Here is a 20,801-nt window from a genome sequence, read left to right as displayed (position 1 = left end):
ATACACACCAAGAAACATGTGTGTACACATGTGAACACACATGCAAAACAAGGAAACACAGTCTTTATTTCTAAGCACTTTGTATCCCTTACAGTGGCATTCTGCAGGGCCCAGACGGACATTTGAATAAGCACATAAATGGGTCACAGTCTCAGCAAACTGTAGCCTCAAAAGACTTCGCAGAACATTGCGTGGATGCGCACACAGGGCAGAAACAGGCAAAAGCAAAATGTGTTGGGATTTTTCTGGTTATCTCAGCATCTGACACGTAAGATAAGCCCAGTTTCTCAGTAGCAAGTGTCACATCTGTTTGTTATTGAAACGTTGCTTATAATCAGTTTGGATGAACATTTTGTTTTGTTCTGTTTTGTTTTTATCCAACACAGATTTTTCTGAGAAAGAAGGGCCATCAAATTGGCTTTTTTTTCCTTCTTCTTCAAAATAGTTAATCCATTTGACCTTGCTTTATGCTTTTAAGCACTCTGTGATATGTGGATGACCGGGACCTTCTAGTATTATCTTCCTGAGTTCCAGATCAGCAGGCAACAGACATCTTGTTTGTAAAATATTATCCGATGTGTCGGGGCTAGTGAGATCTCATGTAGAAAGCGCTGGACTCTGAACCAGACCTGAGTTTTCATCACAGTTCACTTGCTTACCTCCTGCGTGACTTGGTCAGATTATCCTAACTCCACTGGGTCTCAGTGACATTCATTCATAAAATGACACCACTTTCCCAACCTTTCCACAGTCTGGTTAGCATCAAATGTAACATCACTTCATTAGGTGTGCACAGGTTGAAACCCTCAGTATTGTGGGGAAGTAGGGATACATATCCCACCCCACCATACACACACTTTTGATGTGAATGCTAGACACATTTTCCACACTATCTGATCTTTAAACCTCCATGATTTATTTTGTAACCATCCCCAACACACTCTACCATCAGGTTTGGATTAAAATTTCCTCATTCCTTCATCTAACCCTTGTGGCATGCTAGACCACTAAATGCCCTTTGTTAGCATTTAATTTTAACAAAATTAAACAGGAGAGAAAGGAAAATGTTGCACACCGACATAGGTTGCAACCTTATTCTGAGTTGGAATCTGTTGCTGGGGCTCTTCGGGTTCCCATATTTTCTTCTTGCTCCTATAACATAAAGGCTTTCATTTTTTTTTAACATAAAGCTTTTTGTACTGTGTGTGCATCAATATCTTCAGTTCCTAGGCAGCACTGCCTTGTGATCCAAAACAAATGCAGCAACATATGGTCCTTTTCACCTTTGGCAACAGAGAGCCCCTCGGTGCATACAGCAGAAGGTTCTCTCTGTCTTCTAGCTGACTGAACCATTTTTGCAAGATTCCACCAGCTAAGTTTCAGAGGAGGTGCAAAGCTCATGACTAATGTTTTATAATAATTGCTTTAACTAAATGTGTCCGTGCTTAGACTTTTGCTTAATACATATTTATTAAAAAAAAAAATAAAAGGCTTTACTGAACCTCGGTGCCAAGAAGACTGGGTATCCATGGGCAAGAAGAACGGTGAGAACCCTGAGGTTTAGTCTAGCAGAATGCTGCGAAGTGCAGTGCTGAGCCAGATTTGTTTGGATGTGTTCTTACACTCCTACCTCATCCGGGAAGCCACCAGGACGAAGGGAGCACGCTGTCGGAGTCAAGGAGGGCAAGAGCATCCTGTTTAGTTTCCACTTCAATACGGCGTTCCCCTTTCCTCTCTCTCCTCCGTATTCCATCAAACCTCTATCCCCCTTGCTCAGCAGTTTCACCACAATGAGACTATGTTAGAACAGTCTTTGGTCCCCTCCGTTAGTCCTTCTGTCTGCTGAAAACATGTTCTGAGACTAGGCTGCTCAGGAAGTTCTGGTTTTATAAAGACAATTTTAGCTCTTGCAGGAGGAAAGTCATATTTAAAATATAAATAAAGCTCATAACAATCATAATAACAACTAGATATGCTGTAGATCTGCACTGCCAGAACCCAGGGACACTGGTGATGTTGTGGTTGTGGATATTGAGCTGTGGGGGGGGGGGGGGAGGAGACAAAACATAATCTAGCGAAAAGGACTACACGTTTCCCTTATGTTTTTCCCCAGCTCTGAGAGGGAGTCTACTTAAAAAGAAAGCACAGCAGAAATGTTCTTTGTTCTATAAAAATGTGGAGATCTTTGTATAAGTTTACCGGCACCTTCCTCTTCACCTCAGTGGATGGCTCCCTGGAGCAGATGTTAAAAACACCATCTCCAAACTGATATCATGAAAGTTCCATTATCACCTGAGCTCCCATCCACTTCGTTTTAATCCACTTCCCAATGGTCTCAAACCCACTGCCTAATTACTTTATATCACCAATGCGTGTGTACCTGTAACTAGATTTGGGTGTTGTTTAACAGATTTAGAATCCGAGAGAAACACCGTGAGACACTGTGTTGAGGTATAGAATATCTGTTGCTTGACTAAACAGAAAATTCTTTTTTAATGTCCACTTCCCAAGAACTAGTAACAAGAAGCATTTGGGCAGCTAATTTTGAGAAATTTGTAAACAGACGGGCAGGACCGGATGCTTGGCACCAAGTGTGGTCTTAGCACACAGGAAGATGAAGCAAGAAGACCGGAAGTTCAGAGAACAGTCTGAGCTACATAGCAAGAGCGTCGTTAAAAATCATCTGGGTATCTTTCGGGTGGGAGGTCTCAAAGTACCTAGATTATTTTTCTGACATCATTTTTAATCCTCCACGTCTGCAAAGTTGTTTTTGTTAAAACTTGTAACTCTTTCGGAATTGAATGCAAATAGATTTCACTGAAAACTAGCATTAGTACCCAAGGCTAATATATATATATATATATATATATATATATATATATATATATATATATATATATATATATATATATATATATATATATATATATATATATAAAATAACATATATATGTAATGTCATCCACCTTTAAAAAAAGTACGGGGTGGAAATTTTGAAGTCAGAAAACTAATCTTAATGTAATTGTATAACACAATTATCATTATTAATAATGGGGTTATTTTCATTTAATATAGTTCCATTGGGTTAAGTAACTAAACATAACTTTATTGTTTTTTTTTCCTCCTTCTTCTAAAAACTAACAGAGAAGAAAATCCAGGTATTCTGACCTTGACTTTGAGGTGAGTCCCTATGAATTACTTTATAAGTTTAATTATTGAATTAAAGATCGATTTATAACTGCTCAAACACAACACTGTATGCAACCCTAAAATAAGAATCCTGCCTCTATCCATGGCGGGAAGGGAAGGGCTTAGAGTTCTAATGACTCCTCCAAGGAAATGCTCACCTGACATTTCTAGTCAAGGGAAGACCTACTTTATAACTGTTAGCAGTAGAAAACTTATGGTGGAATCGGAACAGTCAATTCAAGTCAGTGGAGGTAACAAGGCCAGTTTCCTGACTGTTTTTTAAACCTAAGTCACTTTTTTTTTTCAGTTTTATTTCAGAGATGACCTGTAGAAAGCCCAAGGGGAAGCTTTGGCTAGAAGGCAAGACAATGTCTGAGACTCGCTTATGTTGTGCTGTGATTCCTGTCCTTATGTTCTCTGGAGTACATTCAGAGTCAGCTTTTTTTTTCCCCCAAAAGCTCGTGTTGATTCAGTGCATGCCCGTGTTTGGAAAATGTCTTTTCACAGATATAAACAAGATGAAGATTTTCATTTTCCCATTTGCACTGAATTTATATTGATACTGGTTTTGGTGCTGGAACTCACAAAAATAATACGGTCTAAGCAGCTTATGCTTAAGCACAAAATTAATGATCTTTAAGTATCACATAAATGCACTTATGCAGCTTGATAATTGGATGTGATTCATAGCCTGCTGACATAATTGGGTATAATATAGGATAAATTTCTCCAAGATATCTGTACCTTTGTGATGCATATATAGAATATTGGGTAGTCTTAACAGATATTCCTGAAGTTATGGAGGCCTCCTGATATATGGAAACTTCTAATTAAATCATTCCATTTGTGTAAGTAAATGTATGGATCTACAGTGTGCAGTGCATATCAATGTGAAACGGTGATTTTATCCATTAGGGTGGTGAAGAATGGGTCCATGCTAAGTGTCCAAGGAAAATGGGTTTGTCTAGTAGTAACTCAGGTTGTATGCCACAAAATAATAATCAAGAATCCAGAGTCATTGCTTAAATTGCCAATATCTGGGCAGCTCTATTGTCACCACGGAGCTTGGAATTTATATTTCACTGAAGTCTAAATGTTTAAGCAAAACTACCAAATCTGTTTAAAAAGTTAAACAAAGCTATTTTGCAGTCCTCACATTTGACACTGTTCATGCCCTTTAAGGAACAAATATTGTTCTAATCCTTTAGGTACCAAAAGAATAAAGAATCAAACTGTATCTGTTTGTATATGTTATGTACAACGTGAACTTTCTTGTGACCACCTAAAGTAAGTTTTGTGTGTGTTTGTGTGCATGCTTGTATATGTATGTGTGTGTGTGTGTTTGTTTATGTGCAAAGCCCTGAAAGCAACAGTCTGTTCTGTTATCATAAAGAATGAAGATACAAATGAACCTACTAGACCTCAGTAAGGAAACACAGTAAAAAATCTAAATCAAAAAGTAAGCCTCACTGCAAACAAGTTATTGATAGCAACATTAAACACTGAAAACATATCCTAGCACCTGAGAGGTGGATCTTTGTGAGTTGAAGGCCAGTCTGGACCACATAGCAATTTCCAAGCCAGACGGAGTTCCATGATAAGAACAAACACTGGAAAGATATCAAATCTCACCATGTCTCTGAGAATGTTAGAAGAGTTCCTTTTCCCAGTTCTCTATGGCAACCACTAGCATCTTCCCTAAGCAGATGCGAGGCCTCACATTCCACACATAGAACCACAGTGTTAACAAAGATATCTGGTGATGAAGAATGGTTGTACCACAGGAACTGAGTTATTTCCTTACCTCTTTAACTGAGGTAATCACTTGAATACTACAGGAGTTGAAGTTTTGGGGGGGGGGGAAACACTGAAACATTTCTTCTCCCCTACTGACGACTTATGTACACTTACAGGGATTGACCAGCTCTGTTTCCAGAAATTTATAAAATGAATTTTCAAAAATGTTTATGATGCTACCACACTAACCCATGTATTTTTAATTTTGGATTGTCATCGAGGAACAAGCTAGTTCCCCATCCCCTTCCTAAATGCAGACACAGCTAGTTGAGTGTGTGTCAAGATGCATGCTACTTCTCACTGAGAGGGCTTTCCATGCAATGATCACCTTACACAGTTTACCCTTACCAGGCTGCACTGTGGACTACTAAAAGCATCATCAAACTTTCAGCCTCACACACTACCCAAGGCTCTTATGCAATTCTAATATTTCATTAATTATTTTTCCTTAAAACATGAGGATTTCTAAAACACACACACATACATATACACATACAAAATGGAACTCCCTCATAGCCCATCTATACCCCTCCTGGGCATATATCCATAACACTATATGCCCTACATTTACTCTAGTATCATTCATATTTGCAAGGAAATCAGTCCCTATATCTATCAACACAACAATGGACAATGGAAATGTGGTACTAGATGCAATGGAATTTTATTGAGCCACGATGAAAATATGAAATTAGGACTAAAATGGATGGATCTGGAAAACATTACATTGGAGTGAGGTGACTTAGACTAAGAAAGTTTTTTTTTTTTTTTTTGATTTGTGTGTTGTCTCATATGTGCACATTCTACGTTTTAATGTTTTATGCATGTAAATAAGCGATATTAGGAGGAGTATAGACGATAGGACTAAGTGGAGGACCATAAGAGGGGACATAGAGATGTTACAGGGAGACTCCTGGAGCTTGAAGGCAGGAAGGGACAAAGCAGGAAGACGAACGGAAGTGCTGAGGGGTAGAACGGAAATGCTGAGGGGCAGAACGGAAGTGCTGAGGGGTAGAACGGCAAGTGCAAGTTTTGTTTGAAAACTGTCATATTGAGACCTAATTATTGACTGAAGATAAAGTAATAACTTAAAAATGTTCATTACTATGCTCGGGAAAAGTTCTTTCAGACTGACAGCGTTCAGGACGATGCTATATTCCTAGCCAAATAAAGCAAAAGGTAGACTAGCTGTAGGTGAAGAAATGCCAGCTCTTACTCTGGAAAGTATACAGAAAATGTGATAATGCTATTTCTATGTTATATGACAATATGTCTTCCTTAGTGTGTATGCCAGCTTCCAGCAGGGATCCTGATCTGCAATCAACACACATTAAGTTCTCTTTGGAGAATGAATAAATGCTTAAAATTAAACAGCTTTTTGGTGGAATTTACGCTAACCGAAAGCTTTTGAAGAATACTTGAGTTAAGGCAAGGATTAGTATAGGAAGCAAACAATTATGGACAGAGCAATTCAAAGAAAGCCACTCTGGGTGCACAGGAGAGTGCACCAAAAATAACTGCATCAAACATAACCCTAGGACATAAATGGCAGTTAAAAGTCCAGAGGGAAGGGACGGCATCTTTGCTGCAGTGTGGCATGCCCACAGAGCAAGAAGTCAAAATTCCGTTAAACAAGGCTTAGTGAAGAAATAAATACAGGGTGACATAAAACTCTTACCCCATAAGAAAAGTTTTTACCTAGTGTGTTGCTTAGAAAAAAAATGTTAATCCTGTTTGACTGTTCTGTGTTTAGCCTTTTTATTTGTTTCTCGTGGGAAATAATTTGTTACGATCTGACAAATGATTTCAAGATGACGATGCTAGTAATAGTCATGGAAGACTGGCAGGGTAAAACAAGAAGTTATAATATCGTTAACAAGGCTAACCCAGGAAGCAAGCGACGGCCTGATTGTTACAGGTGCACCTGTGAAAATGTGCCTTTAACTGAGTATGAGAAGACAGAAAAGACAGAGGTGACTATATTATAGGCTTTCATTTTCATATACAAGGGAACAGAACCAAGGAAAGGAATAGACATCTGGTTAGGATGAATTCCAGTGTGCTGCTGGCATGAAGGTACTGGATGGGATTCTGAGAATCAGGCAGCTAAAACAATGTAACTTAGTAGAGACAAAAAGCTCAAGGAATTCCTGGAAACACAATTGCAAATAACCATTATGAAATGGCCATGCATAATAATGTCTGTTCCACCTTAAAATATATACATATAAAGAGAATTCTTTTACATCCTCTCTTCCAAAATCGGACATGAACCTTGCCTTCTTCTTCCAATGGCATCATGAGTTTTTTAAAATAGCTTAGGCTTTTTCCCACATAGCCACCAAATCCAAGCTTCACTGAGTTTCCTCAATGGTGTTGAGAAATGAATAACTGCACTGAATAATCTGATATTCCTAGAAACAAGGCTAAACTATAACACATGGTTTAGATTCATTTCTAAATAGCTGGCACACTTTATGAAAAAATGTCTTGTTCAAAAAAGGGTTCTTCCTGCTTCAACCCTGACCCTCACCAGTAGGTACCAATCATTAAGCACTCAAGGGATATTTACAGGGCATGTTTGGAAGGCAAGGAATTTGAGCAATTTAATCTTAGAGTGTATCCATTTTTTCTATATTATTAGGTTTAAACTGTTTCAAACTCTTGCATCTATGACAAAGTGTGACAAACTCTTGATTGTCACTGATGGAGTTTACCACTCATTTGATTTTCTTACACCTCTGTACATTTTATTTGAAAACCAAGGTACATATTTATCCAGGTCAATATCCTTTTGGAACACAGATTCTGTGGTCACAGGCATGATTCTGGAGGATGCAAGTTATTGATACTCTGGATGAAATGCTTCATAAATCATCAGCCCCTCACAATATGGCTTTCAGAATTAGGCTTAACTCCTTCAATGTTCAACTTCCATTTTTATCATTATGATAGAAAGGTCACTTTTCAAAAGGCCACTGTAGAGAGAGGAAAGAATGTGCAGATCAGTAATGAACAAAAACATCACAGGTTTATCCAAGTGGATATGGACCATGTCAGTCTTGGTATATAAAACTCTAAGGCTAGAGATGGTGATTCACTGAATTTGTTCTGATCTATGTGAGCACAGGTTCTCCCAGCCCCATGCCTTGAATTAAGAAAGAGTTTCTGACATTCCCTGACAATTTCAGTCAGCTCAAAGAAGCCATTCACACTAGTATATCTTCTCTTTAAGATTCAGACTTTTTTCTCTATAGTTCAAATACAACTCTGTGATTCACACTTCTAAATTTGAAAGTGAAATATCACCAGTTTATTGCAAATCTACTCTCCGTTCCTCAAAACCACTTATGGAAGGGGGTGGGAATGCAGGGCAGGATGAGAAAAAGTAAAGCAAGGGCTTCTGGCTAGAGTCATTAGCACAGATGATCCTTGGGGCTTAAGAGATGGCTCAGCATGATTGGCTCACAAACCGTCCTTGTAGCTTTTAGGTCCAGTGGAGATCCAATGCATGTGGCCTCAGTAGACACCTGGACTTATATGCCCAAACCCTTACACAGTCACACACACACACACACACACACACAAGTTAAAAATAATTTTAAAAAATTTAAAGTTCCTTCTAATGGAGATCTGTTCTTAATGGAAGGAGAAGACATGCCTATGCTATCCCGTTCATTTCTTTTATTCAGTTAGTGTTCCAGTAAGCAGATACTAACTACCAGAGAGCATGCTAGCTGTCAAGGATTCACAGATGAAGAGAGATCCCTGTCTATGAACTATCCTGAGACAAAACATGAGCACACACATTAGAAATATCATTGCAGTACTGCATAGTTGTAGGAACTCACTATCCAGAGTTAAGGGCCTACTACAGTTGATACACAACCAATCCATAGTTTTCACTCTTCCCCCATCTGCACAGAGCATAATTTAAAACACTGTCTATACCAAGATGCTTCCTGAATCTCTCAGATACATCCAAGACAGCATGCTGAGTTGATGTGGGGACTCAGCTCACTTATACTTGCAAGAGCAAACTGCCCCCTTCAGCTTCAGCCTCCTGGTCAGTCAAGTAGAAGTAATGGCTGTTCCCAGAGTCACTGTGAGACATCAGCAAAACAGCAACAGCCACCTCCTTTTAAGGGGCACTTGTCTGTGTGGTCCAGATATAAGTGCTTGACATCCTATAAGGTTATTCTCATGGCTACAGCTGTAGCTACAGCGAGACCAGAGTTCATATGTCAGGCCATGAAACTTGAAATTAAATCAATAGAATGTCTCCAAGTACCGAATTATCAGATCTGGCATCCTCCAAGAATTAAAAGGGCTTTGAAGACATCTTAGGAAATAGTAAGTGCTTAAGACATCAGCTTTCTTTTAGTCTCATTTTCAAAAATATCCAAATCATAATGAATGTGCTTTGCCACATTACTATTTCTGTAACATCAGTGGTTGATAGGATGAAAAGATGCCACCTTTTTTAATTTTAAAATTATACAGTGCAAGAAAAGAATTCAAAGAGGCTTGGTTGCTGTGTCACCGTTGCTGCTGTTGTTACTGTTGTCCATAAAAAGGAAGAAGAAATAAAGAAACTAAGCTGTTTGGGAGAGCATAAATCCATGTGGTCAGCCTGGTGGTCATCTCAGGACAGAGTCTCATTCACTTTTCAAAACAATGTTTAATGATATTCATTTGAAGGGAAAGGAAGATTACTATGTACTGATTTATTATTGCCAAACACCCCCACAGTATTTGCAAAGAAATATGTTGAAAGTAACTGAATTATGTATACATTGCCAAACAGACTGTATCTTTGCGTTTTTACACAGAAAATGTGTCAGTTTTTAATCATCGTTATCAGATTTTAGAACACTGAGTTATAAACTGAGTGTTTATAGATGTTGATTTCTTTGTGATACTAGATATTCAGGTCACAAAAGAAATTAAGCAAGTCTTTGCGTCAATGAATATCTAAGAATAGTCATCAAATTCTCTACAAAGGTGCAAAGATCTACTTGAGGTTATCCATGAAGAAGGAGAAATTGTAAGGGGAAAACCACACAGCCTGTGTCAGGAATGCGGGCTGTTACTGCAGCTGTAACTGATACCACTTCCAGAATGCAGGCTGTTTATTGCCATGGTGATTTCTGGCAGGGCCACAGTGGCCATTTCAATTCAACATGATTATCTGGCAAGTGAATATATTCGCAACTAATGTTTGCAAGTAGGGAGGGCTCTATATTTCAGCCCCGGAATTTTCATTTCCCTCCATATTTATTGCAGGGTATTTTAGCTTTGTTATTAGAATACCTTTCATGGAACTATGAAATATTTCCAAGTTGATCTCTGGTTATTTAACATTGCCAGCCATCATAACTTTATATTATCCATTGTATATTTTTAGTATGTCCAACCAATCTAATTTTTAAAAAGAAAATCCATCAAATTCGGAATCGAGGGCTGCTGTTTCAAACAGACTGTATCCATAAACCTTCCAGTCAGTTAATGTATCGAGTTTCCCCAAGATTCATTTGACATAGGCTTTGCTTTACACACATTCTTTATACAACAAAGGTATTAAAACACAAGAATCATGACAAGACTTTGAATAAGACACAAACACACTCTCACACACAGAGATTCCTGTTGGAAAGATATGAGCTAATTTAGCTCTTGGCCAGGGAACAGTAGCAAATTTGATTGACACTCCTGGCAGCAGGGGACAAAGAGGGCTCACTCATTGCACAGTCAAAATCAACTCACAAGGTAAAGGATAAATGAAGCGGCCTGAGCGCCATAATCACCAAATGCCTGCAACAGAACAGAGATGTTTCGACTTTGGTGTCAGGAAGCTTCAACAGAATTCATTTCTTGTCTTTGAAGAGGGATGGTTTCATTATGAAGAGATGCAAGAGTAAGGTTGAAAATTAAGCTAGAACTCAGAATCCTCAGAAGGGGTTGGGGGGGGGGGAGGAGAGAGAGAGAGGGAGACTGGGAGGGGAGGGAGAGGGAGGGGGAGAGAGAATAGATAATTAGAACCATAAGTAATAATTTTTGGCCTAAGCATTTGCAAGTTGCCTTAATCGCATCCCCTCTTAGCATCCTCGTGGTTTTAACCATAGCTATGAATTTCCATGTATTCGAATCACAATGCAATTAATTCCGGTGTTCTTCATTAAACCTTGAACGACTGGGCGGCAGCAATTCAGCCATATTGTTTTCTCTGTTGTTACTCTAGCGCTTAGCGCTGTGTGTGGTGTTCATGAGTGTGCACAGAATAATGCAATGAAATGCGCATAGTGAGATGATGCTGGTTTGACATCAGTCGGAAATAAAAGGAAACGGCTGTGTAGCAATGTTCATCACGACGAAAATGTGGTTGGTTTTTGTTAAGCACTCCGTGTGTCACAGGACCGGAATTTAATGAGTGTTCTAGGACCTGTTATTGCATAGAGCTACGTGTCGCCGAAGCACAGGATGTGCTGAATTCCTTTGCCAGCTACCTGGTCCGCAAAATCCCTCCACTGAGTTGCTTATTCAAATTCTCACGCTCATAAATCTTCATCAGCCATCACTGGTCAAATTACGTTTGCCTGGTGTTTCTCTCTGACTCCCGCAAACCCACTCCATGTCCTCTCTTCGAGACTGATGGGAAGTTAATCGCTCGCTATGTTTCATGTCCTACCATGAGTCATGCTGCCCCGATCTCATCCTCAACCACCTGACTCTTCAACAGCCAAGTCCTAGAGCTCCAGCAAGGAGATGGAAATTGGTTACTAATCGACTTAAAATGGCAGGATTTTCTCACAGGGATGTAGGTTGTAGAGAAACAGATTGCATCGGCATAGCATGAATTGTCTAGATACAATTCATCAAGTCTGCAGAGAAGGGGACAGGCTTTTGTAACACATTATAAGATTCAGTTTAACTTTCCACTTGTCCTTCCCCCGTTTGTGCTCCCTGAAAGTTTTTAGAAGAAAATGACATAGTGCCAATCTTTCCCCAAAGACGTGTTTTTTTTTTTTTTTTCCTCAACAAATCCTTACATCTGAAAATATTTGCCAATGAACACAGTGATGGTTTAACAAAAAGTTCAGAGGCCAGACCTAGATCTAACAGCTTCAGGCAAATCACAAGAGCAAATGATGTTGAGATGTTTAGGTTCCAAATGCTGTGAATTCTTAGGCGGCGTCCTGGAAAAGCACCAAAATGCTGACTCATAACATTTGAAAAGTCAACTTTACGGAATAGCACTTGCAGATACAGAGAGTTCGTTCTCTGGCTCCTTTTCTACCAAGGCCCTTTAAAGGCCTTGGAACAGAAAAATATTCAGTCCCAAATGCCTGAGATCATTTTTACTTACAAGCCCGTTTGCTGGGTTATAATGCAGTAGATAAAAAGGCATGTAATAGGGGAGAAGGGAATTGATATATTTGTACCTGTGATTTTAAGAGCTCATCGGCCACACAATGCATGCTCCAAACCGTGACTGTTAGCTTTCTCATCATCCAGTAAACAAGTATATGAAACCTACGGGCCAAATTTCCCTTCTGCAAAACTCAGCCATTATTCTCAGGGAGAGAGCAAGGTTTTAGATCCCACACATCTTTCGGGTGCTTTAGAGCTCTGAATCCGCATTAAAGGCAGGCCCTGGGATTATGTTTCTCCTTTAGTACAGTGAGCCACACTGTACTGTTTATAGAAGTAAGACATAAAGAGGCAATGTTTCCCATGACAAACATCAAAGACCCAGGTGCTTTAAAAAGTCCAGATTTTTAACACTTTTAAATTACCATAACAACTTTTTGCAGACCAAAGGCAACTTTTAAGGGCTAAAAAAAAAATTCTTACACAAGAATGATGGCTATGTTTTTAAATGCACCCACAAGAAGAAAAAGAAGAAAAAAAATCTTATTTTTTTCTTTTCTTTCTTTCTTTCTTTCTTTTCTTTTTCTTTTTCTATCTTTTTTTTTTTTTTTTTTTTTTTTTTTTTTTTTTTTTTTTTTTTTTGTAATATCACGAGTGGAAGGAACAAGCCCATTCTTTTTTTTTTTTTCAGAAAGAACTAGAAATCAAACAATCAATAAGTAAGCAAATAAATAAGTAAGAGATTGGGGATATGTCATTTGCATATGTGGTATCTTTTGGGACTACAGGCTCCAGGCAAGCTTAGCTTCCCTCAGTCTTAAGCAGTTATGAAGAAGATGTGAGTCAAATTAGGAATGAGAGCCGCCCTGTTCTCTCTTGCAGAAGGTCATGCACACAAGGAAGAGGCACATGGAACTGTTTCAGGAACTAAATCAGAAGTTTCAAACTTTGGACAGATTTCGGGACATACCAAACACAAGCAGTATGGTGAGTATATTCTGTATCCACGAAGCCCCAAGCCAAGCTGGACTGCATCTCAGGCGGTCCAGGACATCCTTACCCTCCAGGACACCGGTAGAACAACAACAAAAGCTAGTGCACACAGGAACATTAACACACCCAAAGATGCGTTCAGCAAAGATGACCAGAGGACTTGCTAGCAATGACAGAACCTTGAGGTGTTTCATTCTAAGTTCAGATGTCCTTCCTGACAAGCTTTAAGTAGGATTAGTTAGGTATCTAAAGTAGGTCAGCTTCATATGGGCAATGTCCCACCCACCAGTTCAAATTCAGCTAATACCAATCTCTAAACAGTTTGCTAAATTTTCCCATTGTTATCCTAATACCTGCCATTTTAAGGCCACCAAATATAATGCTGGTATCTAAATGAAACTTAACTCAAATCCAAATGACATCATTTTATCTCCAGAAGATGTGTTTGTTTAGTGATGAGGATTTTGGATATATGCCAATATCAGGAACTTGGGTTCTTGGTTGTGAACCATTTCCTTTTCATTCATTCATACCACTACCATCTTAGTATGGGAATCCATGAAATTAATTCAGTGTACAGCGCAATCACAGCTCCAGGGGAGACCTTATGACGGCAGGTAAGTGGACTGTGCTAGGGTTTAAACTTCATGAAAACAGCCTCGATCTGCCCTGAGCAAGTCTTGCAGCTTTTTGCTGCCAAAGCTCAACTTCCTCTTCTTACATGGAATGCAGAGAGCAGCAATGGATGGTGTGTGTACTCATTTCGGTCCTGGTAACATTGCAAAAGCAAAGCTGAGGACACTGAGGTAGGCTGGGTCTGCCGCCTCACTCCAGCTTCTCAGCTCACATGTGCTATTTCTTGCCCAGGTAAATTAGCCTGGGGGTGGTTTTTCTTTACCATACTGGATAGATGAATGATCAGTGTAAAAATGGATGTAAGTAGATGATACAGAGAAACAGAGATAGATAGATAGATAGATAGATAGATAGATAGATAGATAGATAGATAGAATCATATATAAGTACATACATACAAAGATACATACATAGATAAATAGATAGTAGATACATAGATAGATACATAGATAATAGATACATAGATAGAATCATATATAAGTACATACATACATAGATACATACATAGATAAATAGATAGTAGATACATAGATAGATACATAGATAATAGATACATAGATAAATAAATGCATAAATAGATGATAAATGAATAAACAGATAATAGATATGATATATGAGAGAGATAGATGATAGATAAATAAATACATAAATACATAGATGATATATAAATAAATAGATAATGATATAATAGGTGATAGATAAATACACATATACATACATATATATAGAGATACATGGATAGATGATAGGTGGATAAACACATTATAGGTATAATAGATGATAGATGGTAGATAAGATAGAAATAGATGATAGGTTAGACCTATGATAGCTGATACACAGATGGATTGATAGATGATAGTTGATGACAGAGATAAATGAAAATATAGATAGAGTGATAAAGGTCTATTGATAGACAACAAAAGATATAACATATTGCATATACCAATAATGTTTTCTATTTCCATATACATGAGTAATACGGTATTTGATCATCTTCTAGTGATTCTTTTATATGTACCTTATGAGTCTTAGTCCAGCCAATTAACTGATTAATGAAATTCGTGAATGAGAAGCTAAAGAATAGTATATCCATATGTCCTTGTGTTTTCCCCTCATCCCTCCCAGTGCTTATACACTGCTGGAAATGGTAAGCTCCTGGTAAGTGATAACTATGGATTGATTTCACAGCAATAACAGTTCAGTCCATGGTTTATTTTTTAAATGAAGGTTTTTCAAATGGTATACACTTTAGCTCTTAATCGGAATCCAAATAGTATCAATAGTATCAAACTAGTTTCTTCAGCAAAGCAAAAAAAAAAAAAAAAAAAAATGCTTTAAAAAGAAAAGATATAAGTATAGAAGACCCTGGCACTTCCTGGTTTGTGAGTGACACTTTCTCATCTTCTCCTCCAAATATTAAATCACCTGTTTTCTGCTGGCGGCAAATGGGAATGACGCTGCCGAGATTTGACCTAAGCACGTTAGCTACTCATTTCGGAGTGTTGAAAGCTAGCCTGAAAATGAATCAAAGGAACACTGAAACCTCATGTGTGCGTGCGTGGGTGTGTGTGTGCATGTGCGTGTGCGTGTGCGTGTGCGTGTGCGTGTGCGTGTGTGTGTGTGTGTGTGTTGTCGTTGTTTTTAAGCACAGGTTGTGTTTACAAGTCTGAATGGCTTATGCAACAGCTACAGCTGATATTGTGATGACCATTTCCCCTTGTTTCATAAATTACAACTAATCTGGGTATTAAATCATTAAGGGCACAAATGCCTATATCCCAGCTTCCTAACAACCACAACAGTCAACTACTTGCCCCACATCTTTGCAGCACTGAACCTTTTCTAGAAGAGATTTGTACATATTTATCACTGGGAGCTTGAGCGTGGAGAAGATGCAGTCGGTATTGATGGCTGACTACTGTCCTAAACATATGATAATAGAGAAAAGTGTCCCAGTATCCAGCCCGGAATAGTAGCAAGTATGAGAACAAGTTCATCATTCTTAATTCAGTCACATTATTTGTGGGGATACATTGCTAATGAAAAATTGCATAATTGGGAAAAGACAGACATTTTCTTAGGTCTGGCTGTTTGTTTCTTTGCTTGTTTTGGGGGGCTGCCACTCTATTCCACCTGCCCAATACTTCAAATGATGCTCACTTTCACCTAGTCTACCCACTTAATTCTAGGCAGGAAGATATAGACAATACCCAGTAAAGCAATGGATGCTTTTTCAATGATCTCCAGAGCTGAAATCGTTGACCCTGAGTGGTTTCACAGTTTACTTAAGATCTCTTTCCTTCGAACAGCTTCCAGGAATTTAGGTTGAGACTAGGAAGGAAACCAAGAGAGGATGATAATGATGAAGGAACAAAATAGGAAAAAATGGGAGGGGGGAAAGGAGGGAGGGAGGGAGGAGTTAATCCTACTGGACCTTTAAAACATTTCTGGCTACATCAGCTATTGGAAATGTTCAAACAACCTGCCATGCTTTGGATGGTTCTGAATTTTTACTTATGGCTACCACGGGCGTGTCCTAAAATTATGTTAACAAGCTCAATGAATATTGGCTTACATTTGCTTTATAATTACTAGGCTTTTGAACACATATGCTTCAATTTAATTGTCTCTTCCCCCTGTACTTGAACTCAGAAGACAACAGCAGAAACTCAGGAACTTATACAAATCCTATTATTTTATTATCATCTTCTTCAGGCCTCCATTGAAGCCTTTCCCGGCCTCTGTAGCTCTCTCTGCAGAACTCAATGACCCTTTCAGCTGTTTACAGTTAACATTCAACTGAGCCATAGAGTACAGGAGGCTCTTTCTCTTATGACAGCCTGGACACTATCCTCACGCTAGACCCAACCCACAGGAAGATGAGCATTTTCTAGGTATTGACCCTGTCCATCTGCCACGGGCCCATTGCCTGCCTATAGCAAGTCTGTTTCCCTTAGGACTCTTCCACAAGGAAGGACAAGTGACTTCTGGTCCAAGGGACTGTTACATATTTGTGAGTGGAGATGAAGACAGGGTTAAGCTGGGAATGCCTTAGAATAATAACAGAAATGATCAAGAAAGCCAGTTTATTGGGAGAGAGAGTACCTTCATGGAAGCAAGTTGAGGTGGAAGAGGGAGGGGAGTGGGAAAGAAGGATATAACATTTAAAATGTAAATACAGAGAATATCCAATAAAATTGAAAAAAAATAATGAAAAAAGAAAAAATAAAGTAAAGGTAATTTTAAAAAATAAAAGCCAATTTATAATAAAATACTGAGCATCACAGATATTCAGTTAATCTTATGCTGAAAAAGAACCTTATGCAATTAGTATCTAGATATTGTGCCAGGGCTTAAACTTGGTGACTTTAGTTTATCTGTTTGATCATTAACATATTTTTTGAAAAAGAAAGGGAATCCTATCTGTTCCAAATATAACAGCACATGATCTAGCATTTCAAACAGCACTAATCCTGACAGAGTTGGACTAAGTAGATTTTCTGTCATACTAAAGAATCCCCAAAACTTCTTTTAAGCATTGCTCTTGTCTAAAGTAGCTAGGCTAACTCTGGACTTGGTGCAGCTTGAACCATAGCAGTGAAACTTTTCATTGATGGTTGGCAGTTCGGATGGTCCTCAGAACCTTCAGACATTCAAATATTTGCTTCTACCTACAAAGTAAATTCCAAACTGAGGAGTTTGGGGTTCCAAGACCCCCATACTACGGCTTCTGCCATCATCTGCCTGGTTTTGCTCCTGCCATTTTTTTTTCCAAACCAACTAGAATAAATGAATTTCTGTTGCCCTTGTTGGAATTTTTATATGGTTGTATATTTTATATATAGTTGTATAGCTACCTACTGTCAAGCACATGTCTGTGTTTATAGCCAAGGCTAGCTACTTCTTCTTGGCATCCTGAATGCTACTTTTCTAAGAGAAGACTATGGACTTCCCACAAATAGATGCCATCCCTGAACTTTTGTTTGATCTACCATATTACTTGTTTTCTGAAACACAGATCTGAAATAGAGAAGGAGGAAAAGGAAAACAAGAAGATAACAGAAAGAGTAATTACAATCAACATCCATCACTTGCTTAATAGAACCATGCCTTTCTACAATTAATATATGTAAACTCTGAGAATACAACCTTTACAGTTTCCTTTGATTACACACACTATCATAATAAATATACTTACAAAATAATAAACATGTATTCAATTTGTCATTGACACTGAAAAACTCTTTTTAAGTACACAGAGAAGGCATTGACTGACAGGAGGCATCAACTTCTTTGACACAGAAAGCAAAGCTTATCTCTGTTATGTAAGTATTCAAACTGAAGGTTTATGTAGTAGAACGAATACATTGCTCAAGGCCACTTTCAAGTTGCATGAAGGAACTGAAGGAACGGATATTCAGACATGTGTGTCTTAGACTTTTAATCTTGGGTTCCCAAGCAGAGCACTCTGCTTTTCCAGATTGGACTTATTATCTCCTCCCCTGAGCCTAATATCATAACCTGTGAGAAGCAGCTGCTAATGACTATCCTTTGAGGGAAAGCAGGGTAAGAAGGAAGGAGGATGAGGCATGAATTTTTCAGCATATTTAGCTAGGTAAATTCCCTTCACCTGTCCTCAAAGTTTACTCGTCCTTGGATCATATCATTAGCTACTTTGATTTGTTTATAATAAGACTAATTCCTGAAAACATCTCATGTGCTCAGGATTTTAGGGTTTGTTGTGCACATGTAAGTATTTCTGTAGACCAATCTCTCTTGTATATGGCTTGAGATAAGGTCTGAAGTACTGAGTGAAATTAGTATTAAAAACCAAGTAATGGTTTTGTGTTCCACTTAGAAATTGGTTGTAATGAATTGAAGAGTGGATTTGGAGAAGAGGATGAGACATTTATGACAGCTAGAGTATTTTTATTAGTCAGAACCTCCTTTAAACAAAGAGTGAGGACCAACTTTCAAGCAATCTTAGCAATCTTGGAGAATGAACTCAAGGGCTAATCGAAATTTAAAAGAACTAGGAAAAGGAGCTAAGAGTAATTATTTTGTTGAAGCTGTGTTCAACTGTCTCTCAGGAATAATGATACATGTTCATGAGGTTCTATATCAAATTCAAACATGGACTAATTATAAAAGTGACAGCCCTCACTTGATATTTCCTCTTACGACAATAAATAAATTCAGCGTTAATCAATGCTTTACATAATGTGGTCCCCATAAGACTAACTACTGGTTGTTTCAGCCCTTGGATTTCATTGCTTAAGGGGGTTTGCAGTCAGGATTCCTATTTTGTTCTTTGTGGTGCTCAAGTTATCCTGTGCCATTTGAGTCCTCCCACTTACACAGATCTTTGTAAATGACGTTGATTTTAAATCAATCAAATTCTCCAGTAAGTCATAGCAGACTACCATATGAAAGCACTGCTTCTAGAGTAGGTTTGTTTGCTTACTGAGCCCTAACAAGATGGCAGCTGTGATGGCAGACATCACTAGGAGAACCTGAAATCTTAGATGATAGGAGACATGCACACTAACACTTAAGAGGAACAGCAGATACAGAGATGTTAAAAATGTCCCCCTGTATTGCTGAATACATTTTCTAAACAGGTGTGATCTTTAAGAGGAAGGATGATGGCTCTTCCACCCAACCACTTGGAAAGTAAGCATCCAAAAATACAAATCAAGAAAATGTAACAACATATGAATATTTAATTGTGCTAATTTGTTGATGGGGAAAATAATTTATTTTTTTTTCAGTGAAATGGTACTAGGTTGAGTGACTACTTAGCATGTCCTGAGAACTATTTTCAGACTTGTTTCCTTTATTAGTATTTCTTCCATAGTCTTTAGATCTTTCCACATTTAATCTTATCAGTGATTTAATTCTTCTCCATCTCTGTTGGAACAAAGAGCCATAATGACTTGGGTATTTCATTTGGTTTGACCTCAACAGTACTATTCACGCCTTTCAATTCCTGGAATCTATGCAATAAATTAGAGACTGTATACTTCACTCTGTTCCTTGGAAAGAAAAGATAAACTGCAATTACCCTTTGCAACTACCATTAGTTCTAAATTATTTCTGATTCCTATGAACTCCATACTGCCTTCCTGGGAATGCCAGAAAGTCGTAATACTAATCATAAGAAAGAAACAATTCTGTTTGTCTCCTCCACAGGAAAACCCAGCACCAAACAAGAATCCATGGGACACTTTCAAAGCCCCCAGTGAATACCAACACTATACCACAATCAATGTCTTAGACACGGAGACAAAGGATGCTCTGGAGCTGAGGCCCTCGGAGTGGGAGAAGTGTCTGAATTTGCCTCTGGATGTGCAAGAGGGTGACTTTCAAACAGAAGTGTAACACAATCAAAGAGAACTAAGGTGCAGACACAGTCAAACACACTGACACTGAGACTTGGGAAGCCTGACATTTCCACCTGGACAGTGTGGCTTTCCTCTGTCAGGACCCTCCCTGTGCCAACATCAGTGTTTTCTTATGGTAATTTCTCACTGATCAGGTTAGTGAAAAGACGGCCAAGTGTACAGTTCTCACCACCCCGTGTTGTAAGTACCCGTGGAATGGATTTGTAAGGTAATCTTTATAGATAAACCTCAAGCAACGATTCATGTTGTAACAGCTTCATGTGGTTTAGTTTTCAGAAAACTTCACCATGAAGCACAATGTATATATTTATGCAGTTTTTAAAGTTTATAACAGTCTGTTTGGCCATTACTACACTTTTTACTTTATAATATAAAAGCAAAGTTTTTGTCATTAAATGAATGTTTGTTGAG

The 20,801-nt window shown here is 38.4% G+C and overlaps 1 protein-coding gene across 1 annotated transcript in view; it reads left to right on the top strand.

Moving 5' to 3' along the window:
• The window catches only part of ADGRB3 (adhesion G protein-coupled receptor B3), a gene marked incomplete at both ends in the record, with an annotated part of 694,930 nt that extends 674,563 nt beyond the window's left edge, over window positions 1-20,367 (top strand). Inside the window, 3 exons of the mRNA XM_080917177.1 lie at window positions 3,145-3,180; window positions 13,240-13,344; window positions 20,179-20,367. Coding sequence (XP_080773303.1) covers window positions 3,145-3,180; window positions 13,240-13,344; window positions 20,179-20,367 — 330 coding nt within the window. The remainder of the gene's footprint in view (window positions 1-3,144; window positions 3,181-13,239; window positions 13,345-20,178) is intronic.
• Window positions 20,368-20,801: the final 434 nt, after the last annotated feature.

Source organism: Micromys minutus, assembly GCF_963924665.1.
Source record: "Micromys minutus genome assembly, chromosome: 5".
NCBI lineage: Eukaryota > Metazoa > Chordata > Mammalia > Rodentia > Muridae > Micromys > Micromys minutus.
The sequence above is the reverse complement of the archived record's forward strand: the minus strand, read 5'-3'. Positions and strand labels throughout refer to the sequence as shown.